Genomic DNA, 21,530 nt, shown 5'->3' on the forward strand with positions numbered 1-21,530 from the left:
GAGAGGAGCCAATGAGATAGTGGCAGGATGGGGAGAGTGTCCAGAGACAACTCATGGCTGAAAGAAGTAGACACGGTGATCTGCACCCAAATAAAGAAGAAAAGGGGAAGTGGATGACCCCATCAGAGAAAACATCACCTGTGATTTCTGGAGGTAACTGCATTGTAATGACTATGAAGATCTAATATCCAACTATTATATGGTGATTGCATTACTTAGAGCTCTGCATATTACCATATATAGAACGAGCATCAAGCTCGACAGAGTACGTTCGCTCAACTCTAGTGATAACGTTAGGGGACCACGGTGGGGAATGGTTGCCACCTACTTCTAATGCCGCAGATTTGCTCTTTCAGGGAAAATTGATAGTAGGGTTAGACGGAGGAACAACACCCTGATCCATTTGATAGAAGGTATAGCCAAAACCAGAGCTGGTGACAACCTTGAGCCTTGGTATTGATGAAGAATTAAAAGGGTTGTCTCACAAAAGCAAGTTATACCCAACTCATAAGATAAACAATATCTTGCTGATCAATGGGAGTCCGACCTCTGGGCCCGAATGACCAATAACTAGAAGGGGCTTTGGTGTATCCTGAGGTGTAGCAGCGGTGGTTACATGTATTTACTGCCGCTCCATTGATTTCAGTGTGAATGCTGGAGATAGCTCAAGCACTTAGCTATCTCTGGTGGTCTTAGTGAAGTGAATGGAGCAGCAGTGTGTCTGGGTGACCACTTGAAGCATAAATAACCAGGCTGAACCAAGAGCTAGGCATCATAGAATTAGCCCATATAGTTGCTATTAGGCCCATAGAGTCTCTTCCCTAGGTGATAAGAGCCTGTATATGGAAGTGGCCTCCACCAGTTCTGCAACGTTGGCACACAAAGTAGAGAAGTTCCCAGTTCTCTGTGTATGCCACAATGGTAAATTAACCTATATCATATTTTGGATGCATGATAAGGAGAATGAGATAACTGAAAAATAAAATTATGTGTTGAAAGCAGGAGAAAATAAATAACCAGCAAGGAAATCATGAAAACCTTCTCAAGAACTGGTGCAGTTTTCATAGGGCTGCGAAGAACCAGATTGTTTCCACCATGATCAGGACAAATCTCGTTTTGAACAGTGGCCAGATTTAGGAACCATCATGACCGATGAACAAGACCTCCTTGAAAGGCAGCTGCCAGTCCTCTGCATAGGCAACTATGGTTGGATGTACACTCAGTGTAAAAAAAAATCAAACACCTAGAAGGAATTGTCAGAATCAAAAAAACGTGAGACGAAATGTCCTTCAGCTAGGTGCCTGGAAATGGTTTCAACAGACACAGAAGCCTGTAACAATGGCGCCACCTGTCTCTGGATAGCGAACAATGAAACAGTTGTAGCTGCTTGTGCTTATTGAATGATCAGACAATCTCCTCTACTGGTGGTCTGCCAAGGGAATCCTGAGTCCAGTTGCCTTGTGTGCATACCCGTATGCAACCACAAGTCCCAACACCTCCTAACTGTCACAGCCCAGGTGGTGGGCAATTCATCGATATTACCATCCAGCTTCTTCCATGCCAATAATTCCCTGCCTTCTCAAACTTTATTTACTCGGTGAAATCTCTTTGATTTTATCGTAGAGGCATGTCTAGTGGTCAACCAGCTGGGCCTCAAGTAGCAAGTTGATACATCTAATCATGCCACAACTCTAGTCATTTGCATATCTGCCTGAGATATAACTGCATGCCAGGTTTTGCAGCAAGGTGTTGGATCTAGGTGTTGGATTTTCATTTTTTTTTACAAAGAGTGTATTATAAGAAAATTGAGATCATTTGAAAATAAATTATGTGTTGAAGATAGGAGGAAAAGAATGACTCGCAGGAAGATCATGAGAACATCACAGAGTCTGAAGACCCCAATCTAGAGAAGAATCTTCTAAAGAATTGGTGCAGTATTCATAGGGTTGCAGAGAACCAGCTTGTTTCCATCATGTTCTTGACAAATCTTGGCTTGAACAATGGTGGAATTTAGGAACCACCATGAACCCGTGAACAACACCTTCATGCTGATACTTTTAAGATTGGTCATGATGGAGATCAGACATGCATATTATAAAAAAATCACTACTTTGTATTCCATAGGGATTTAGAACACTTTCAAAATTGCAGACGGATATTGAAGTTCTGGTTAGTTGTCAGTTCTACGACCCAAGCTAAGTAGAGGAAATTATGGAGGTCCGCCATATTAGAGCCATCACAAATATGAAGGCAAGGAGAATGAATTACTTTATCGTCTAGCAATTACCTATTGGGATTTGGTTACCGTAATAGTTAATTTTAATAGTTATTTATGAGTAATAGAGGGAAGAAGGGTCAGGACATCAGGAGGCTATAGGCCCAGTAGGGTTGTAGCTTCTATGGTCCCCTGAATGGAGAGAGTGTCATGATGAATAGACAGCAGATTAAGGTGCCATGGGTAATTTGATCACCCCGGTTGTTCACCCCTTACCTAGAGAAGGCACTGTGGTCACTAGGAGTCTAATAGAGAATTGTTATATACGCTCCTTATACTACATTTCATATGTCTTCTCTCCCTTGCTTTCCCTTCCTCACTTTTGATTGGGATGCTTTATGATGTCTGGTATTTATTACGATTCGGAATAAATCGCTTTCCTCAGTGTTTGTGGAGATGAATCTGTGTGTACCCATGTATTCCTCGCACTACCTCCATAAATCTTATTATATGAGGATACACGATCCCCTCCAGTCATTTTTACGTTTTATAAGGCAGTTGGCTGAGAATTCCAACACCGCATTATATAATTACGAGATCCTTTTTTATCTTCATGCTCAGTGCTTTCACGAGGCAGGAATTAAACATCTAGAAGGTTCCTAAAAAGTATCTTCACGGGTTATTTCTGACTGCGTATTACACATTATATCATCCTTCGTATGGTCACTTGATTAATATACCCGCCTGGAACCTCTTAAAGGGAATTTGTCACCATCTTTCTGGGAGCAGTATAAGGTAGAAAAAGGCTCACTGATTGCAAAGATATGTCCATCTTATGGATCTGTGAAGTAGTCTGTCAGCAGAACACACATGGAGAAAGTAGTCCTTGAAATTCATGAGCTGCAGGCTCATGAGGCAATATAGCCCTTATACAAATGTTCAACTTGTTCCCCCCTTTTCCCCGGCTCAGATACAGCAGCTCAGCTCTGTGTATGGTAGCATACGGTACATCTAAATAACGCAGTCATCATTTAATAGCCAGATATCACTTATACATGATGATAATGATTACAGTGCAGTTACCTCCAGTGATCACAGCTCATGTTTGATGTAGTCATCCACTTTCCCTTTTCTTTATTTGGGTACAGACCGCCATGAGGACTTCTTCCAGCTATGACTTGTCTTTGGGCACTCTCCCCATTCTGCTGCTTTCTCCATTGTCCTTCTCAATGAGTAGGTGTCATAGTTTATTCAGTGCACACCTGTGTTTTGGGGGCTGAGGGGCCCAGCAATGACACTTCTACCTGCCATTGTGATGAGGAAGACCCTTGCCACCCCCTTGACTTAGAGGCCCACTTGCAACTACAACCTGTATAGCTGCATTACTGAAAACTACCCTTCCATAAAACAACTACGCCATGAACCATGTAATACATGGATGGGTCTGGTTCCCTCTAGTTCTATGTTACAATAGTCCATGAAGTGGATCCCATGTGCCCTAATAGGGTATAAGGAAAGGGAGTAGCGTTAGCATTTTATATTCACAGGCACTTGGGTGTACTCTTTCTCCTTTGCAAAGACACTAGTTACCTTAGGGAGACAGGCAATGCACCCTGGGTAATGGTATGCAAATTTGCTTTCCTCTAGAAGGAAAAAAACTGTCTCTCTAGTGCCATCTATAGGTAGCTACCCTGTAAATCCACAACCAACCCATTAAATAACCTTGAAATACATTGAATTATAATAATAAATTATATAAGATATTCAGTAAGAAAAGACAGAGATGTCTGTGTAGGATTTTCCACCCTCTAGTAATCATGGCCTCGTCCATCACGTAACATCTTGATTTTCCCTAGTCCATTGAGTCAAAGGCAACTCTCCTCGGTCAGATCATTGCGGCACCATCATACATTGCTGTGAAATCATTCTCTCAGGGGTCTTCGCACTCCTCGGTGCCTGAGCTGTGATGATCAGTAAGGACCCCTTCGGAATTTCCGTCTGTCACACGTCTGTTAAGAAGGAACATTTCTTCCTTGTAAAGTCAAGACACTTTATGATTCCCTTTCCACATCCAAAGATATAAAGGCACAGACCTCAGCAGACGAACGACAGAACGGGCAGCGGGGGGCATTGAGCATATCTGCACTACATTAGCAGAGGGCAGCAGTAATAGTGCGTATTCGAAGGGCTAACTGGAGACTCCAAATCATTACTATTCTGATAAATACCAAGGGCTGTAAATCTACGGCGCCCCCTTCTGGGCTTTCATCTCGCACCGCCGTAAATATACAAGCGCATGCATATTTGTGTAATTCCTATTCACTTCAATAGGCTACCTGGGTGCGACACCAAAATAGGACGTGTTGCAAATTTTCTTCATGCAATCGGAAGTTCTGTGAAAATGCGCTTCCCTTAATACCCCAATAACTCAACGGGAAGTCAGACGGTGCATTGTGGGTAAAAAAAAAACACACATAATACACAGCACAAATACCTCCCTGTCAATGAGTCCAATGTCAGCCTGTATGATGCTGGTCCATGGATCTACTACTGAAACTATCAACAGGGGGACACAGACACTTCTGTCACCGTTACTGATGATGATCACACAGGTATAAAAGAGGAGATCACAGCTCATCCTCCTGGCTGTATACTTACTTATGGGCTGTAGCATACATAGGTGAAGGTAATTATAATTAAACTGTCCCCCTCAGCAGGCAAAAATGGTGTAGCATCAGCTAATGCTATGCTGATGCATCATGGGATTGGTGTGAAACTGAAAGTCAAAAATCTCAGCCTTAATATAGTGCCTGATAAGCATCAGACAGGGGCCTGCACTGCAGGGAAGTGACTGCTATACACAGAGGAGACCTCCAGAGTGTGACAGGTGAGAGGCCAGGCATGAAAAAATGTGTTTTTGCCGAAGTGACTCTTTAAAAGTGTTTGGTCCTTTAGGTCATTAAAGGGTTAAAATAAAGTATTTGCAAAAGTCTGATTCATCTAATGGCTTTATCCTTTTTGTCTGTTTTTTCACAGCAACTACAGCGCCCTGATCGGAGTCTGGGTCTACGGATTTTTTGTGCTCACCCTGTTAATTCTTGATCTCATATACTATTCAGCAATGAACTATGATTTTTGTAAAATGTACCTTTCAAGGTGGGGGATCCAAGCGAAATGGATGCGGCAAGGACAGAGGCAATGGGATAAAGCAGCAGCAGCACCGGAGCCCTCCCAAGTACAGACTCAGTCTCAGACCTCACATGCCGTACACACTTTAAAAGGAGATACTGTTAGTCCAACACTGATGTCCTTTCAGACTTCAACTGCCTGGTAAGACTCTGGAGAGATTAGCCCTTCTTATGGCCAAGTTGAAAAGAATTGTCAAACATGGCTGCTTGGCGGAGAGCGCCACCATTGTCCACGGGTTGTGTGTGGTATTGCAGCTCTTCACTTTAGAGCTGAGCTGTAATACTAAATGCAACCTAAGGACAGGTGTGGCGCTGTTTCTGAAATGGGATGCAGAGTTTCAGGGAACTCCCCCTTCTTCAGTCTTAAAGGGGTTCTGTGAGTTCTTTAAAGATTTGGGCAAAATATGTCCAGGGGCTGGAGGGGTGGAGAGTAATAGTACCTGCTGCCCTCTTCTCTCTCCATTCTCTCTGCTAGTGTGGCTCCATTCCAATATGGCCATGGCGATTCCTAGAATATATTCACACAGCAGATTTTTGCTGCAGAATATGCACCGATTCTGCATCAAATTCCACATCCTATTACATTCAATGGGAAAAGGTCTATACAGCTCAGACTTTTTCACACCGGTAGTCTAAGACATTGCTCACTGCTCTGATTGGTCAGTGTCACTCACCTGAGTAGCACTGGCTAACCCAAAACCAGCATGACTACATGTCTGACTACAATGTATATTGACTGCATGACTACATGTCTGACTACAATGTAGTCAGACATGTAGTCAATGCGAATACAAAAAACTGGTATGTTGGCACAACTCTCTAATGAAAGTCTCTATTACTATTGGGGCCACTAAGGGAGGCACTATTATGGCTGTGGCCACAAAAGGGGGCTCTATTGCTGCTGAACCATTAAGGGGAACACTATTATGGCTGGGGCCAGGAAACGGGACTCTATTACTACTGGAGCAATTGAGAACAGTCACTATTACTATTGTGGCCACTGAGAGAGGACACTATTACTACTGGAGCTACTGTAATAACAGAGATACAAAGATATGTAGTGATAAGCCTCGCCTCTTGCCGCACCGCTAAAGCACATCGCCTTTACCATGTCTGAGATTCGTTCTTCAATGACAATGGTGGCAACCCCAACTGTAGGCAAAGAGGTAAGGCAGGAGTTTCCTTTAAATAGTCATGGTTGACATCATCCAAGAGCTCTGGTTACAATGGTTACCCAAGCCTGATCGCCACAGGTGGCCGGAGTCGCGTTCGCCAGTAAGTCCGTGCCACTGGAAGGGTGAGATGAGTAGAAGCATCACCATAGAGTCGAGCACCTCCTCAGAGTTTGGATGGGGTGTTATAGTTACCATGCATTGGTTGTAGGAGGTGGGAGCGACATCCCGCGAACCCATCATAGGAATGTTCCGCACGCATCCAACTTATGGCTTGCAACCTTGGTAAATTCGAGGGCATTAATCGGCAGCAGTAAATAGACATTCACCTCAAGCAATTTTCACAGTACGCCGCTCTGTCGAAAGAGAGCCAAGTAAGCCTCCACCAGTACAATGCAGGAGAGAAAGGAAAGCGGGATTGTTCATGTCTACATTGGGATTATACATAATGACGCCTATTGAACTCTGATGAATGAAGAGCATTTTGAATGCGGTACGACCGCGTGTAGAACAAGCCAGCGAGCGGCTTTTGTGTTTCTTCTGTTCTACATCTTGCAGGGATGATAGCGGCACTTAGAGTACAGCTCTGGAATGTAACGAGATTGTACCATTGTGGGCCACATCCCGGTCCTGTTTAGCCATCTGCTGGGAGTGATATGTAAAAATATGACAGTCACCCAACCGAATCCTTCGCTCATTCACGGCTTGTAGTCAGAATGTCATCTGTCAATGCAGGGGATTTGGAGCTCTGTATAAGGAAAAATGGAGCCCCGACCGCTATAAGGGTATACCAGAAATGAATCAGCATGAATGATGGGCTTAAAAATGATTTAACCCCTTCCAGACATGCGCTGTACATGTACGGCATACGTTGGGTGTCCAAGCCCACAACATACACGGCAGGTGTAGGCCATCTTTGACCGTTGGGATCTACCTGCAGCAGTCGCGAATTGAGATAAAACTAGTCCTGGCTGTTAACCCTTTAAATGCTCCAATCAGCATTCAGGTGTCTGGAACAGCTTCCCCTATGATGATAACGCAGAGAGACGCCTAGGTGTCATGGCAGCCAGAGGCATTTCTGATGTGCCTGAGAATATACCATAATGCAATACTACAGTATTGCATTGTACTGTATGAGTGATCCGACAATTGTAAGTTCAGGTCCGTCTCCTGTGGGGAATAAAGAAACATTTTTTTTTTTTAAGTAAAATTAAATTTTTTTAATTATTATTAAAAAAAAAATAAAAAACATTAAAAATGAAAACCATTTCCCAGTTGTCACAATAAAAAGTGGATATACACCAACGCAGCGATACCAAATTATTAAACTATCATATTATTAATCTCACACGGAGAGCACCATCAGAAAAAACAATAGACGGAAGATCAGAATTTTTGGGGCTCCCTAGCTCCAAGAAAACAATTGAAAAAAAAAGTGATCAAAAAGTGATCAGAACCCCAAAATGGTATCAATAATAACTACCGGTCATCCCTCTGAAAGCGAGCCCTCACACTGCCCTATTGTCAAAAAACCAAAGAAGTTACGAGGGTCAAAGGGTTAATTTCTTTAAAAAAATCAGTACTACAGTAGAAAAAACTAGATCCATTTGGTCTGGCTGTGATTGACCTGCAGAATAAAGTTAGCGTGCCATTTTTACATCACCATTAATGCCGTAAAAGCAACCATCCGCAAAAAGAAAATGGCAAGAACTGTGTTTTTCACCCCCTTTGTCAGTCTTCCAATAGATTATATGGGACAGTTAATGGTAGCACTGAAAAATACAACTTGTCCCCTAAAAAGAAGCCCTCATGTAGCTGTCATCAGAAAAGTTACAAAGTTATCTTTAGAAAGTGATGAGAAAAAGCAAAAATGACAAAAAGAAAAATGACTGAAACATGAAGGGGTTAAATCTACAGGAGATGGGATAAATTGCTGATCGGTGGGGGTGGCTGACCACTGGGACCACCGCAGATCCAGAGAAATTGTCCCAGCAGGTCGCAACATTTTGACAGTAGGTGGCTTTGTATGCACGTCAGCACACTATCCAGTTCAGTGGGACCACCGGAGATCGCCAAGCTCAAGTGCTCAGCAAGCTCTGCTAGTCCTATTGAAGTGAATGGGAGTACTGGAGATCGCCAAACGCTTGAACGTGACTGTGCGCCACAGCAAACTGGATGGTGCTGGGGCGCACATGCATGGCCACAACTATCCAAATTTCAAGACTTGCCGGGAGCAATTTCTCTGAATCAGTGGGGGGGGGCCAGTAATAATATCCCATCAATCGGTAGGTTATCCATTATACTCCTGTGGATAGGGTATAACTTGTGAGACAGGTATACCCTTTTAACATTAAACGGTATCAAAATGTGAGATTTAAACTGGCCATACATAGGATGGCTATTGGTCAAATAAGCCCCTTCCCTTCAGCTTTTCCCCTTGACTCCTCCATAAAGATGTACATTCACATCAACTGAGCAAATAAGCAGGGGCATAAGTAGCTGTTGGGCACCTCCAACATTCATGATCTCCAAGGAGACTATTGGGTCTCTCAACATGTTTCTGTCTAGCTACAAATATACTCCATGGGGCTCCTGAGTCATGAGTTACCCTACAGCCTCTGCTCCCTCTACTGGGGGCTCGTCCGGGATCTAGAAAAAAAATTGTTAAGGGCAAGAATGTTGGGAAAATTGGAAAAAAAACTATATTTACCTGCTCAATTTACCCCCTCTTCGATGGTCTCCTGACTCTCCACCAATTTTCGTTGGCTTGTCCTGTATTGATGATGTTACGTATATCCACATGATCGCTTCAGCCATTTACTGTCCTTAGCAGTCTTATGCTTTCCATATTAGCATCAATACTTAGGCCAGTGATTAGTTGCTGCAGTCACATGCATGAATGGCACATCATTGCTGCAAGGAAGTAAACAAAGACTGGCACAGATCACCGTAGTGCGGACATTGATGCAGCGGGGGACTCAACAGATGAGTATAGTAACATTTCTTTTTATCCTAGCAGCTTTCCAGGTAGGGCCAGAATGGGAGTAGCAAAGTGCAGACCCATCATGGCAGGTTTTGTAGGAAGTAAGTCATTAAGGGGTTAATAATAGTTAGGTGATGTGAGGGGAGGGCTTAAAGAGGGGCTTTACTGGATTGGTGGTGAGAAAGTATTAAAATGATCTATGATACACTTATTATTCACCAGTTCATACAGTTTAAGTACTGGAGGCTCTTGGGTTTTTCCTGAAGACCATATTTAGTCATTGTGTCCGAATTACTTGCTCTTGTCACTATGACTAATGTATGCACAGATCACATTATGTATTCATTAGTCAGTATTTAACCCTTAGCAATCCAATTTTGGATTCAGGGTTTCCTAGGTGGCTTTCTCTGTCTGTCATTATACAATGGCGTCGACTGCTGGCTAGAGCCAGTACTGCAGGGTATGGGGGCATGCTGGAGAGGCCCCCGATAACAAAGCGGCAAGTAATATACAGTAAGAATACCCTGCTGGACGTCTTCCAACATCGGAGCTGCACAGCCTTCAATCAGAATGTCTTCAGACGTCAGACAGTGGATTGGAAAGGGTTAACTTTAGTACTGATTTGCAACTTTTGCACTGCAATAAGGTGTAACTTAGGGTGATGTCCACTCTGATTGGACTACTATACATTTCTTTGTTTTACTTTTTGCAATAAAAACTGTGAATGAGCTTCTACTTTCAGAACTTTGGAGCAACACTTAATTGTTCCATATTGTGCTCCTCTTCAATGCCTTGCACAGACAATAGGCCATGCCTGGTTGATGAGGCTTCAATATCCTTTGAGTGTCACCTAAATTAAAGGATTATTTCAACAGTAGAGAATAGGGGAAGAAAAGGGAAAGTGCACCTCTTGCTGGGAGGAGTTTGTTAGTCCGTCTGGAAGCCTGGACCAGCCAGCAGCCCACCCTTTATGGGATTGCATTCTTAGTAGTGGTGGCTTTGGATAAGATTTGTCATGGCAGCTGTGGGGAGAAGGTCATGGATGGGAATCTATGAGGTGGTTTAGGGGCACATCGGAGGTATGGTTACTCTGCTGGTTGGGGGTTGGTTCCACCAGGACGGTTCCAGAAGACCTGGCTCTAAATGAGTCAGACAGTACCTTGGCCTTTTTTTTCACCCCCTGAGTGGGTGCGGTGCTGTGGGCTCATGTTGGTACTGCAGTTGGATGGCCACCCTGGACTTCCTCTGGCTGTGACGGTTCTTCTTGACAATTACAACGTATTCAGGGTTATTTTTCTATGAGAATGTTTTGTTAATTTGGATTTGTAATTAGAGACGCCACAGTGGCCTCTATTTTTCATTGTAACTCACTGTTTTGGGTTGTTATTTAGTGGTACAGGAGGAGGGCAGAGCGCGGGAGCGGCATTTAGTGAGCTGGAGGAGCATCTACATACCCTTGACATGGTCTCAGAAGTTGTTTTAGATCCCTGGCAATACAAGACAGAGGTAGGTAGGCTAGGTGGAAAAGAGAAAGGTCCTGCAGGATCAGACTACACAAACGGCTTGTTTTGATGCGAGTAACCATGGATACACATAGATTTGAGCAGGACGGTAGGAGATTTTTAATCAAGGGGATTTACAAAATCACTTTTTTTTTTTAAATTACACTCATTGTCAAAACTAATCCCTTCCCAGAAGTAGTCAGAATCTAATTAAACGTTCTCTGTGTGATTGTAACGATGATGTAAGTGATTACAATATCCGAGCAAAAGGGGAATTTATTGTGGAAAACTGACCCCTTACAGGGAGGCTCTAGTACCATGTTGTATCACCTCTAGCTTGGATACAAGATGTGATACAGGCAGGCATGGAGGCTCTAGTACCCTGTTGTATCACCTCTAGCTTGGATACAAGATGTGATACGGGTAGGCATGGAGGCTCTAGTACCCTGTTGTACCACCTCTAGCTAGGATACAAGATGTGATACAGGCAGGCATGGAGGCTCTAGTACCCTGTTGTATCACCTCTAGCCTGGATACAAGATGTGATACGGGGGGCATGGAGGCTCTAGTACCCTGTTGTACCGCCTCTAGCTTGGATACAAGATGTGATACGATCGGGCACGGAGGCTCTAGTACCCTGTTGTACCACCTCTAGCTTGGATAAAAGATGTGATACGGGGGGCATGGAGGTTCTAGTACCCTGTTGTACCGCCTCTAGCTTGAATACAAGATGTGATACGGGGGGCATGGAGGTTCTAGTACTCTGTTGTACCACCTCCAGCTTGAATACAAGATGTGATACGGGGGGCATGGAGGCTCTAGTACCCTGTTGTACCGCCTCTAGCTTGGATACAAGATGTGATACAGGTGGGCATGGAGGCTCTAGTACCCTGATGTACCGCCTCTAGCTTGGATACAAGATGTGATACAGGTGGCATGGAGGCTCTAGTACCCTGTTGTACTGCCTCTAGCTTGGATACAAGATGTGATACGGGTGGACATGGAGGCTCTAGTACCCTGTTGTACCACGTCCAGCTTGGATACAAGATGTGATACGGGTGGACATGGAGGCTCTAGTACCCTGTTGTACTACCTCTAGTTTGGATGCAAGATGTCATATGGGCGGGCATGGAGGCTCTAGTATCTTGTTGTACCACCTCTAGTTTGGATACAAGATGTGATAAGGTGGGCATGGAGGCTCTAGTACCCTGTTGTATCACCTCTAGTTTGGATACAAGATGTGATACGGGAGCATGGAGGTTCTAGTACCCTACTGTACCACCTCTAGCTTGGATGCAAGATGTCATATGGGCAGGCATGGAGGCTCTAGTATCCTGTTGTACCACCTCTAGTTTGGATACAAGATGTGATAAGGTGGGCATGAAGGCTCTAGTACCCTGATGTACCGCCTCTAGCTTGGATATAAGATGTGATATGGGTGGGCATGGAGACTCTAGTACCCTGATGTACCGCCTCTATCTTGGATACAAGATCTCATATGGGCGGGCATGGAGACTCTAGTACCCTCTTGTACCGCCTCTAGCTTGTATACAAGATGTCATAAAGGGGGCATTGATGCTCTAGTACCCATATAGTTCACATTTACTATAACTGAGGCTGTAGATCATGCATAACCTGTCGAAGTTGGCATCCCAGATGGTCCCATACATGTTCTAATGATAATAAATCTGGCGCCGGGCAGCCATGGCAGTGTGACAATATTGTGGGGGCTCCTGTGACCCCCTTGTGTGTGGCTGAGCCTTATCCTGCTGGAAGCCTCCATGAGAGGAACACATGTGGCTGCAGGATGTCCTGAACATATGGCTGAGCTGTCATTGTCCCTCGTACCACTACTAGGGGTTACCGACTGTCGTATGTGATGACCCCCCCAGACCATCACACCAGCAGGGGGCAGTGTGTCGCTCCACAGCAAAGGCAGGATTAAGGTGCTCACCCCGAGGTCTCCAAACACGAACATGACCGTCGTCAGCGCCCAAACTAAATCTAAAAGTCAACCCAGTTGGACTCTGTAGCGCCCAGTTTCATGTCACCACTGCAAACGGAGACAACGATGGATGTGTGACAAAGGCATGCCGAGTTTTTCAGCAAAACGACGACTCTTTACAAGAGCTTCTTTTTTTTGAGAAGAAGTTTATTTGAATTTAAGAAGTGCACGTATCCTTTAGAGGAGGGTTTCTAAGAACCCCAAACATTGGGGGAAGAGGATCATAACATAATTCTAAGAAAAGAAACCCTCCCGCTGAGCGCTGCCCCCCATCTTTCCGGTCTTCTGTTTACTCCCGCCTGCAGCGATGACTTAGGTTGTGTACTCACATGACCGCAGCAGCCAATAGGAAGCCGGACAGGGGCATCATGAGTGACGTCCCGTGAACCTGCCTTGGGGCTTCTAGTGTAGGAGCCCATATGCCAGGTTTACCAGATGGTGGAGATTCAACGCCACTGAGTATATTGACCTAATATCGTTAAATAAAATCAATAACTCAGAAATCTTCATTAAGCAATTAAAGGGGAAAAAGCCCTTGAAACTTTATTCAAATCAAATCTGACAACTTCATTGGAAATTTAAGGCATTTTGGAGCCAAGAAGGGAAAGATAAGTAATAATGAGGAAAAGAGACTTTCATACTATTAAGAATACAATAACCTGAGATCTCGGTCCCTCCATGCTGGGAGATTTGTCACTGACACAGATAGGCTTACGTGGCTCTGTAGGGCGGCGGTATAATTAGGGCACATGTTGGTTGTCGGTGCTCATTTGGAGTTGTTTTTTGTAAGAGCGTGGTGACAGCAAAAAATAAGAAAATCTCAGGATATGTTCCAAAATAAGATAAAGCAACCTGTTACTAACTGATGGAACTACAGTCCCGTATGTAGGAAATTATCCTCATGTTTTGTGGGTGTAATTGTATCAGGCACATACGAAGGTTTCACTACATGGTACACAACACAGGGTGAGGCATAAGTCTGGACACACCCATTTAACTGCTGTAATTAGGAGAACGTTGACTTCAAATGTATGAAAGTATTAATTGGGAGGAAGACTGCATATTTTGGGGGAGGAAAAATTTTCAGTACCCATTTTGAAAACACATAGTAACATAGTATGTTATGCTAAATGAAGACAATGTCCATCCAGTTCAGCCTGTTTCAACTCCTTCATTGTTGGTCCAGAGGAAGGCAAAAAAAACAACAGTGAGCCAATTTAGCTCATTTGGAGGAAAAAAATTCCTTCCTGACTCCATGATGGTAGCCAAAGTAATCCCTAGATCAACATTTGAGATCAACAACCCCGTTGATGACCTAATGTCTATATCCTGTAATATCATAGTGCTCTAGAAAGACATCCAGTCCCTCTTAAAATCCTCTATGGATCCTGCCATCACCACGTCCTCAGGCAGAGAGTTCCACAGTTTCACTGCTCTTACAGTAAAGAACCCCCTTCTGTGTTGGTGATGAAACCTGCTTCCCTCTACACGTAGCGGATGCCCTCTTGTTACCGTCGCAGTCCTGGGTATAAACAGATTATGGGAGAGATCCTTGTATCGTCCTCTCATGGATTTATACATAGTTATTTGGTCGCCTCTTAGCCGTCTTTTTTTCCAGGGGGAATAATCCCAATTTTGGTGCCTCTCTGGGTATTCCAGTCCTCCCAGTCCGTGTATTAGTTTAGTTGCCCTTCTTTAAACCCCCTCAAGCACTGCAACTTCTCTCCTGAGCATCGATGACCAGAACTGTACACAGTATTCCATGTGAGGCCTAACAAGTGAAGCCAATTATTGCAGTGAGACTTACCGGACTGTAATTACCAGGCTTTCTTTTAGACCCCTTTTTGTATATTGGAAGCACATTGGCCATGCGCCAATTCAGTGGTACAACCCCAGTCTCAATACTGTCCATAAATATAAGAAATAGCGGTCCAGCTATCACATCACTTAATTCCCTTAGAACCTTTGGGTGTATTCTATCTGGGCCCAGCGATTTATCGATTTTAATCCTCTTTTTTGTTGCCCCCCTTACAGTCTTGTCGACCTACATTGGTTTTTTTCAACTTGTAGTTCTTTTTTTTTTAGTGGGTATGAACTGTTCACATGAGGTAATTAAGATGTTATTAAACTCCTCCCATTTGTCCTCACTGATATTTTTGAGGATGTTGTCCCAATTAATGTTACTGATAGTAGTTCTGAGCTGATCAAATTTTGCTTTACTAAAGTTTAGTTTATTTGTCACTCTCTGACAAGACTTCTTATTGAATGACAGCTGGAAATTAATTATATTGTGGTCACTATTTCCTATGTGTCCCTCAACCTGCACCCCTGTGATTCTGTCTGGTTTGTTAGTTAATAATAAGTCCAGAGTGGCCCTCCCTCTAGTTGGCTTCCGCACAAGTTGGGTAAGGTAGTTCTACTTAATTTGTTACCATGAGGCCGGTCAGGGACCATGGGTGGTAGTGACGCGGTTTGCCACGGCGTTCTGGGATGGTGTTGCAGCCACGTTCGGGTCAGCGATCAGCAGCGCCGTGCTCCGGTGTGCGGGCGCAGCATGTGGTGCGCGCATGCCTGCTATGAGAGGCACGCACGCTCTACCTCTGTGAGTTTTAATGGCTGGCTGGGAGCTCCAGTCAGCTGGCTTGATTGGTCTCCACCCAAGGGGTGGAGACTCCTGAACATAGTCTGGCAGCTGCTGATAGCAGTTGCCAGTTATTGGTTCCGTTCCCTGTGCGTCTGACTTCCGTTCTGCTCCAGTGAAAGTTACTTTGTCTCAATCTAGCACTGCCTGTGTTCTGGGGTTTTCCTGTCATGTTGGTTTATTCTATCAGCCTAGCCTGTCGGTACTAGTAAGTTGTCATCTGCATAGGTACGACCGTTCCTTCCTGTCCTGCCACTAGGCAGCGTAGGGTCAGTGTTGGCAACCTGGACCTGTCCACCTTTGGGGCTACCTCCAGGAAGGGACATTGGCATGGGTGAGAGTCAGGGAGTTCCACACTGTGTGTACCTGTGCACCCTACTAGTACTGTAACATAATTGTTGTCAAGAACTTATGCCCCTTGTGAGATTTGCAGGTTTCGTCTTCCCATATTATATTTGGATAATTAAAGTCTCCCATAATAATTACTTCATTGCCATGAAATAGCCATATTGAATTCATCTGAGGTTCTTCAAATGGGAAGGGGGTCATGTGATATACCAATCTTGACTAGAATTTACTTAGAACCACAGGGGTGTTGTCAGTTTTGCCCTATCTTGTTTAGGAGTTAGCTGAGGGCTGATACTTCTACATTGCAGGATGTGCCGTTTCAGGTGAACCATATTGCATATTTTTCCGCCTACACAAGGGACTTTATATGACCCTAGAGATAAAATTTAAAAGGCGTGAAGTTCGACGACTTTGGCCGCCATTCTACTGGATCTCTTCACCCAATTCACTGCCAAGGGCCGTGAATGACCTTATACCATATACATGCAAAACAAAGAAAAGAAGAAGGGTTGGGTAAAGAAGAAACTACTTTACTTTAAGCCGCTCATCTTGATCAGCTGTGTCTTGCATGGTATGGTACATGCTTTAGGAAGGGGTGGCTGCCCGCTTCTCCACACCATCAGACAGATCACCAGGAGATTGACCACGCAGCGGCACGTACACCAATCCAGGACAGGAGTTTAAACATTTTATTTACAGCAGAGACTAGGAAATGCGTTTCGGTCCAGACAGAACCCTTCATCAGGCTGACGTGACTTACTGATTTACCTGATGAAGGGTCCTATCTGGTCTGAAAACACCTTGTCTTGTCTCTGCTGTAAATAAAGTGGTTGAACCTACTGTGCCGGATTGGTGCATGCGCTGTTAATGGACAGTGTTACTCTTCCAAGTTTTCACCAATCTGCTGGATGGTTGAAAACCAATAGAGCAACTGGGGCCCAGATACAGGGATCCTCACTGATCATGAGAAAGGGGGACTCATGTTCCCCCCCTATTTCGCAGTGCAGCATTGCACTATTTCAGTAACGCAAATGAGTTTGCGGTCGCGCATGCGCAGCCAGGTTTCCATTCATTTCAATGGGGCAGTCAGAGATAGGGGAACTCATACTCAACTATCTCTGTCTGCCCCATTGAAATGAATGGAGCAGCATAGTGCTCGGCTGTCTGTCATCCCCACAGAATTTAGGGGAGCTATGGCTGTGCATGTGCGGGCAGTGGCAGATTCGCTGCAGCATTTGGGGAAAAAGGAATAAGCGATCCTGCATTGAGAAATAGACAGAGACAGATCTGACCTTCTCAAGATCAGTGGGGGTCCCAGCAGGTGGTCCCCACCAACCTGGCAGTTTTCACCCATGCAGTGGATGGGTGAAAACGTTGAAAAAAATCTTACTCCCTGGAATGCCCATTTAAAGAGATCCGCAATCTACCTTCTAGTACGCCGTTTGGGAAGGCGCCAACTAAAGGTGCCCATACATATTATGGCTGACAGCTGTTTCCAACAGACCCCCATAAACATGAATATTTGGCTCGGCCATGTATTCATGTGTCAAGGAAAGTAAGCCACAGCCATACAACTGTAGCAGCAGCAGCTTATCTCCCTGGGAACAAAAGGATCGGGTTTTGAAATTCAACGTCCTGTTTCGTCATCGGGGGGGATTTGAACTGCCCCCATTAGAGAGTCATCTAATTGGTGAGTTCAGATGACAAAACACTAATATCTTTGATATTGAATGTCTGGTTATCTGCACGTGTAGTATGCTAAATCATTGGACAATGGGCAGCAAAACGGTTAAAACTGAAATTCAGTGTTGGGGGTATCCTACAAACCATGTTACCAATGTGCCGAAAATACTGTTGGCGTCTATAGTTATCGCTCATGCATTAGTCTTACTAGAGACCGTGTCCTCAGGGCTGACGCGTTTCAGTGATTGTGTAATTTTTTGCTCACCCCCCTTTCCCCAGAGAGAATGTTCTTTTTAGGTGTCAATCTCATTTATTTGGTTAATTGTTAAATCAGTCTTATTTATAAACCACATGAAAGTGTTTTAGCTCCCTACTTCTTAAAGATGTGTCAGCTGTCAATGAACGACGGCTGAAAGGCCTTTAATGAGAATGTTTTTCTATAATGTTCTCTATCTGGGTTTATTCGTTAGACGATGCGTAATTTACTCACTGAGTAATTAGTAGCACAGACATTTAAGACATACACAGAGTCGAGTCACATTATTACGACCACCAGTTAATATCCAGAGTAACCGCCGTGTGCCGCATGGACAGCAGCTAGACGGGTTCAGAGTGACGGTATTAGTGTATCTTGACGCCACCAGCAATTTCTGGTGGAGTCAAGATTGACAGAGGGGTCACGCCCCCTGTAGCTGATTGGCTGCACAGCGTCTTGTGCACTAGGTCCTGCAAGAAACAATAGAAAAGGGATAAATAGGCCACTGGGCCTCCAGCCACAGATGCAAGTAGGACCCCTGCCGCGGCCCAGAGCCCGGAAGCCCCCTGTCAGTGCAGACGTTTTGCGGCACATGGACAGCACGGAGTTCGCAGGCACCGGGCGCAACGGAGCTCCCAGGTGCCAGCGGCAACAGAGCTTGGAGCCACCACCCGCTACGGAGCTCACAGTCGCCGGCCGCAGGACACCTCTGAGCCAGCAGCCGGCAGTGGGGGAGCGCAAGCTAGACATCTCACAGTCCCTGCGGTGGTTAGTGCGGGAATTTTCAGTGGCTGAACCCCGGGTACGGAGCTGACACTGCCGGCAGTGGCGGAAAAAATGTCAGTGGGGGAGCTGAGGCCACTGAGCTGACAGGGCCGCCGGCAGACAGCATTTCATTTAAACTCTGCTTTTAAGTGCCCTTCCAGGACCTACTTTTCAAGCCTGATGTGCAGCCAATCAGCATCAGGGGGCGTCACCCTCCTATCAATCTAGACTCCACCAGGAGTTCCTGGTGGCGTCAAGATACACTAATACCCAGAGGGAATCAGTAAGGAGCAGGTAGGTGGTCTCAGGTATGTGGAGCCATACATGGGGCAGGGGCACGTTAACCTTACAGAAAATCATATATCTGTGCCAGGCTCCCTGGCAGCGGTACTAATTCCAACTGTGCCCACATCCCCAGAACACATTGTAATTGTGTATGTGTGCATTTTTGGATGCACTATTAAGGAACAATAGGGCTCTATTGTGTTTAATACACAGTAAAATAGAATATCCTGTGTTCTTATTTTCGTCCCTATTATACGTAATGAACATACGCCCGTGTTAATGGATCTATTAAAATCAGTGTACTTTCATTGACTCCATTCAGTGCATATTATGAGCTCATACATTGCACGAGTAATACCCAATTAAATTAGGCTGATGTGAGCCCGGCCTAATGCATGATGACTTAATTTCACTGTAACATCTGGCTCTAGCATCACATGTGGCTCTATATCAACCGGTGCCTTGCTGGGCCCTTACATATCACTTTAGATCACACAGTTCTTTGTGCTCCTTCCTTCTCTTACACAATTTGAGCTGCATCACAGTTTCAAGATGGCTGCTGGTTGTTAACACTACATAACCAATTACAACCTTCTCTAGAAGCTTCTAGTAAACTCTATTTAGTTTGGTTAGTAATAAGGAGTGCAGCCCCCTGAGTTAAGTTAGAATGAGTTTTCATTATTCTTTTAGGCACAAAAAGGTTTGGGGATGGATGGGGTGGAGCAACAGCGTGAAGGGCAGGGTATGGTGTGGGAGGCATACTCATAATAACCTTGTTAAGAGATAAACACTCCCATTAGACTGATTAAAAAAAAACATTCCCCTTAGACTCAATCAAAGATAAATACTCACGATAGACTCATTAAGAGATGGACATTTGCAACGTCCCATAGGATGAGCCCAGACACAAGGCACACGTTGAGGAGCTGGGAGGGTAGAGTGGTCACTTGTCATGGTGGCACTTACCAGGCGTCCCCCTGGAGGGTCGCACGTAGCCTTTGGCAGAGCAGCGCTGGGCCTCTTCTGGACACCCCTAGGATAGGGATGCCCAATAAACTGGAGAACAGGTATAGCAGATGTCACGGGTGAGGCCACCATTCCGTTATCCACCAGTTTGACCCTCGGCGGTAAATAAAAGAAGCCGCAGACAAGTAACGTACCTCAGGTCCCTGGGAACGATCAGGGCCTTGCAAAAACTTTACTAAGGCAAAAGTTCTGGATACAGGCACAATTTACATAACATGGGCAGTGCAGGAAAAAGAAACAGACTTGAGAGTACCTCCACCCAGTGATCCCAGACTTCAGGACGGCCGGAGGTGAAAAACAAATGAGTGTACCTCCACATTGTGATCCCAGACTTCAGGACGGCCGTGTAGGAAAGACAATCACAGCGTACCTCTACACTAGGCCCAGTCGTATGCACCTTCTCCCTTGCTCACGCTCTCTCTCGTCTCAAGGGACTCACTCTGCCACGGTTGCTGTCACACAGATAGTCAGGAACTACTCCTCTTCCTCTATTCTTCTCTACATGACGGTTGAAGGTATCCTCATGCAGCCTAAACTCTCTCTCAGGAACCCAGAAGAATCTCTCTGAAGAATGTTCTAACTGACTTTCCGCTCTCACACACTCTTATTTATATTCTCATTCATACCACGTGACAAGACAAATTGAAATATTGCAAGCATCTCCCAGGCTCATACAAACAGTTAACTCCTCACTTGCTGCAGCTGTGCAATACACATAACAAAATGACAAGACAATTTTGCACAGCGCACCAACATAAGACATGACATGTATGACATAATGGAGGGGGCCAGGAATAGATGTACTGGGCCACTACAGTTCCCCCTAACTTAAAAATAAGCCGACCCTGGCGCCTCCAAATTGGAGTGTAAGATCCGGAGTCAAGCTATCTTCAGTGTATTACTTCCATTTCACCCAAGAGGCCTCTGCGCAGTCACGGAGTATACAAGGCAAAACCTATAAACACAACTCCTACCCCCGGTTAGCTATATACAGGATAAACCCATTCCCGGTGTACTGAGACTAACGGTGAATGTCGCTTTCCGAGTCTAGCTTTTTGATTATGACAGCATGTAAGAAATATGACTTGCAAGTACATCTAAAGTTTTCTACTAGGAATTCAGGAACACTAGTATAGCTGTGGAGCACATACATAACTATTCTCTCCACAGACGAAAGGAATGAGACAAGCAGAATGACCATCACTTACTTGGTAAAGAACTGAAACACACTGCTACTGAACTACAGAATAGAGAAGGTTGATTGGCAGGAAAAACAAGAGATGAGTGGAATGACCATCACTCTCCCTGAAGAAGTAGTAGTCTGCGGTACAGTCAGTAGCTTACGTCTATACCGCTGTCCATGACCAAAGAAAAAGAAGAAAGAAAGGACCCTGCCTACTTGGACAGACTAGACGGAGGGCAAACACTGAGACAGCACATGGGGATACAAGAAACCTGTCA

General features: G+C 44.8%; 1 protein-coding gene across 3 annotated transcripts in view; it reads left to right on the forward strand.

Moving 5' to 3' along the window:
• SHISAL1 (shisa like 1) overlaps positions 1-21,530 on the forward strand; it is a 134,163-nt gene that overhangs the window by 102,758 nt on the left and 9,875 nt on the right. For 2 of the 3 annotated variants that reach the window (XM_066590191.1, XM_066590192.1), the window contains exon 4: positions 5,252-5,549. In XM_066590191.1, the coding sequence (XP_066446288.1) occupies positions 5,252-5,549 (298 nt within the window). Of the gene's footprint in view, positions 1-5,251; positions 5,550-21,530 lie in introns of those variants that run through there. The other variant, XM_066590193.1, reaches the window with a different exon arrangement.

The sequence above is a fragment of the Eleutherodactylus coqui genome, chromosome 2 (assembly GCF_035609145.1).
Source record: "Eleutherodactylus coqui strain aEleCoq1 chromosome 2, aEleCoq1.hap1, whole genome shotgun sequence".
Taxonomy (NCBI): Eukaryota; Metazoa; Chordata; class Amphibia; order Anura; family Eleutherodactylidae; genus Eleutherodactylus; species Eleutherodactylus coqui.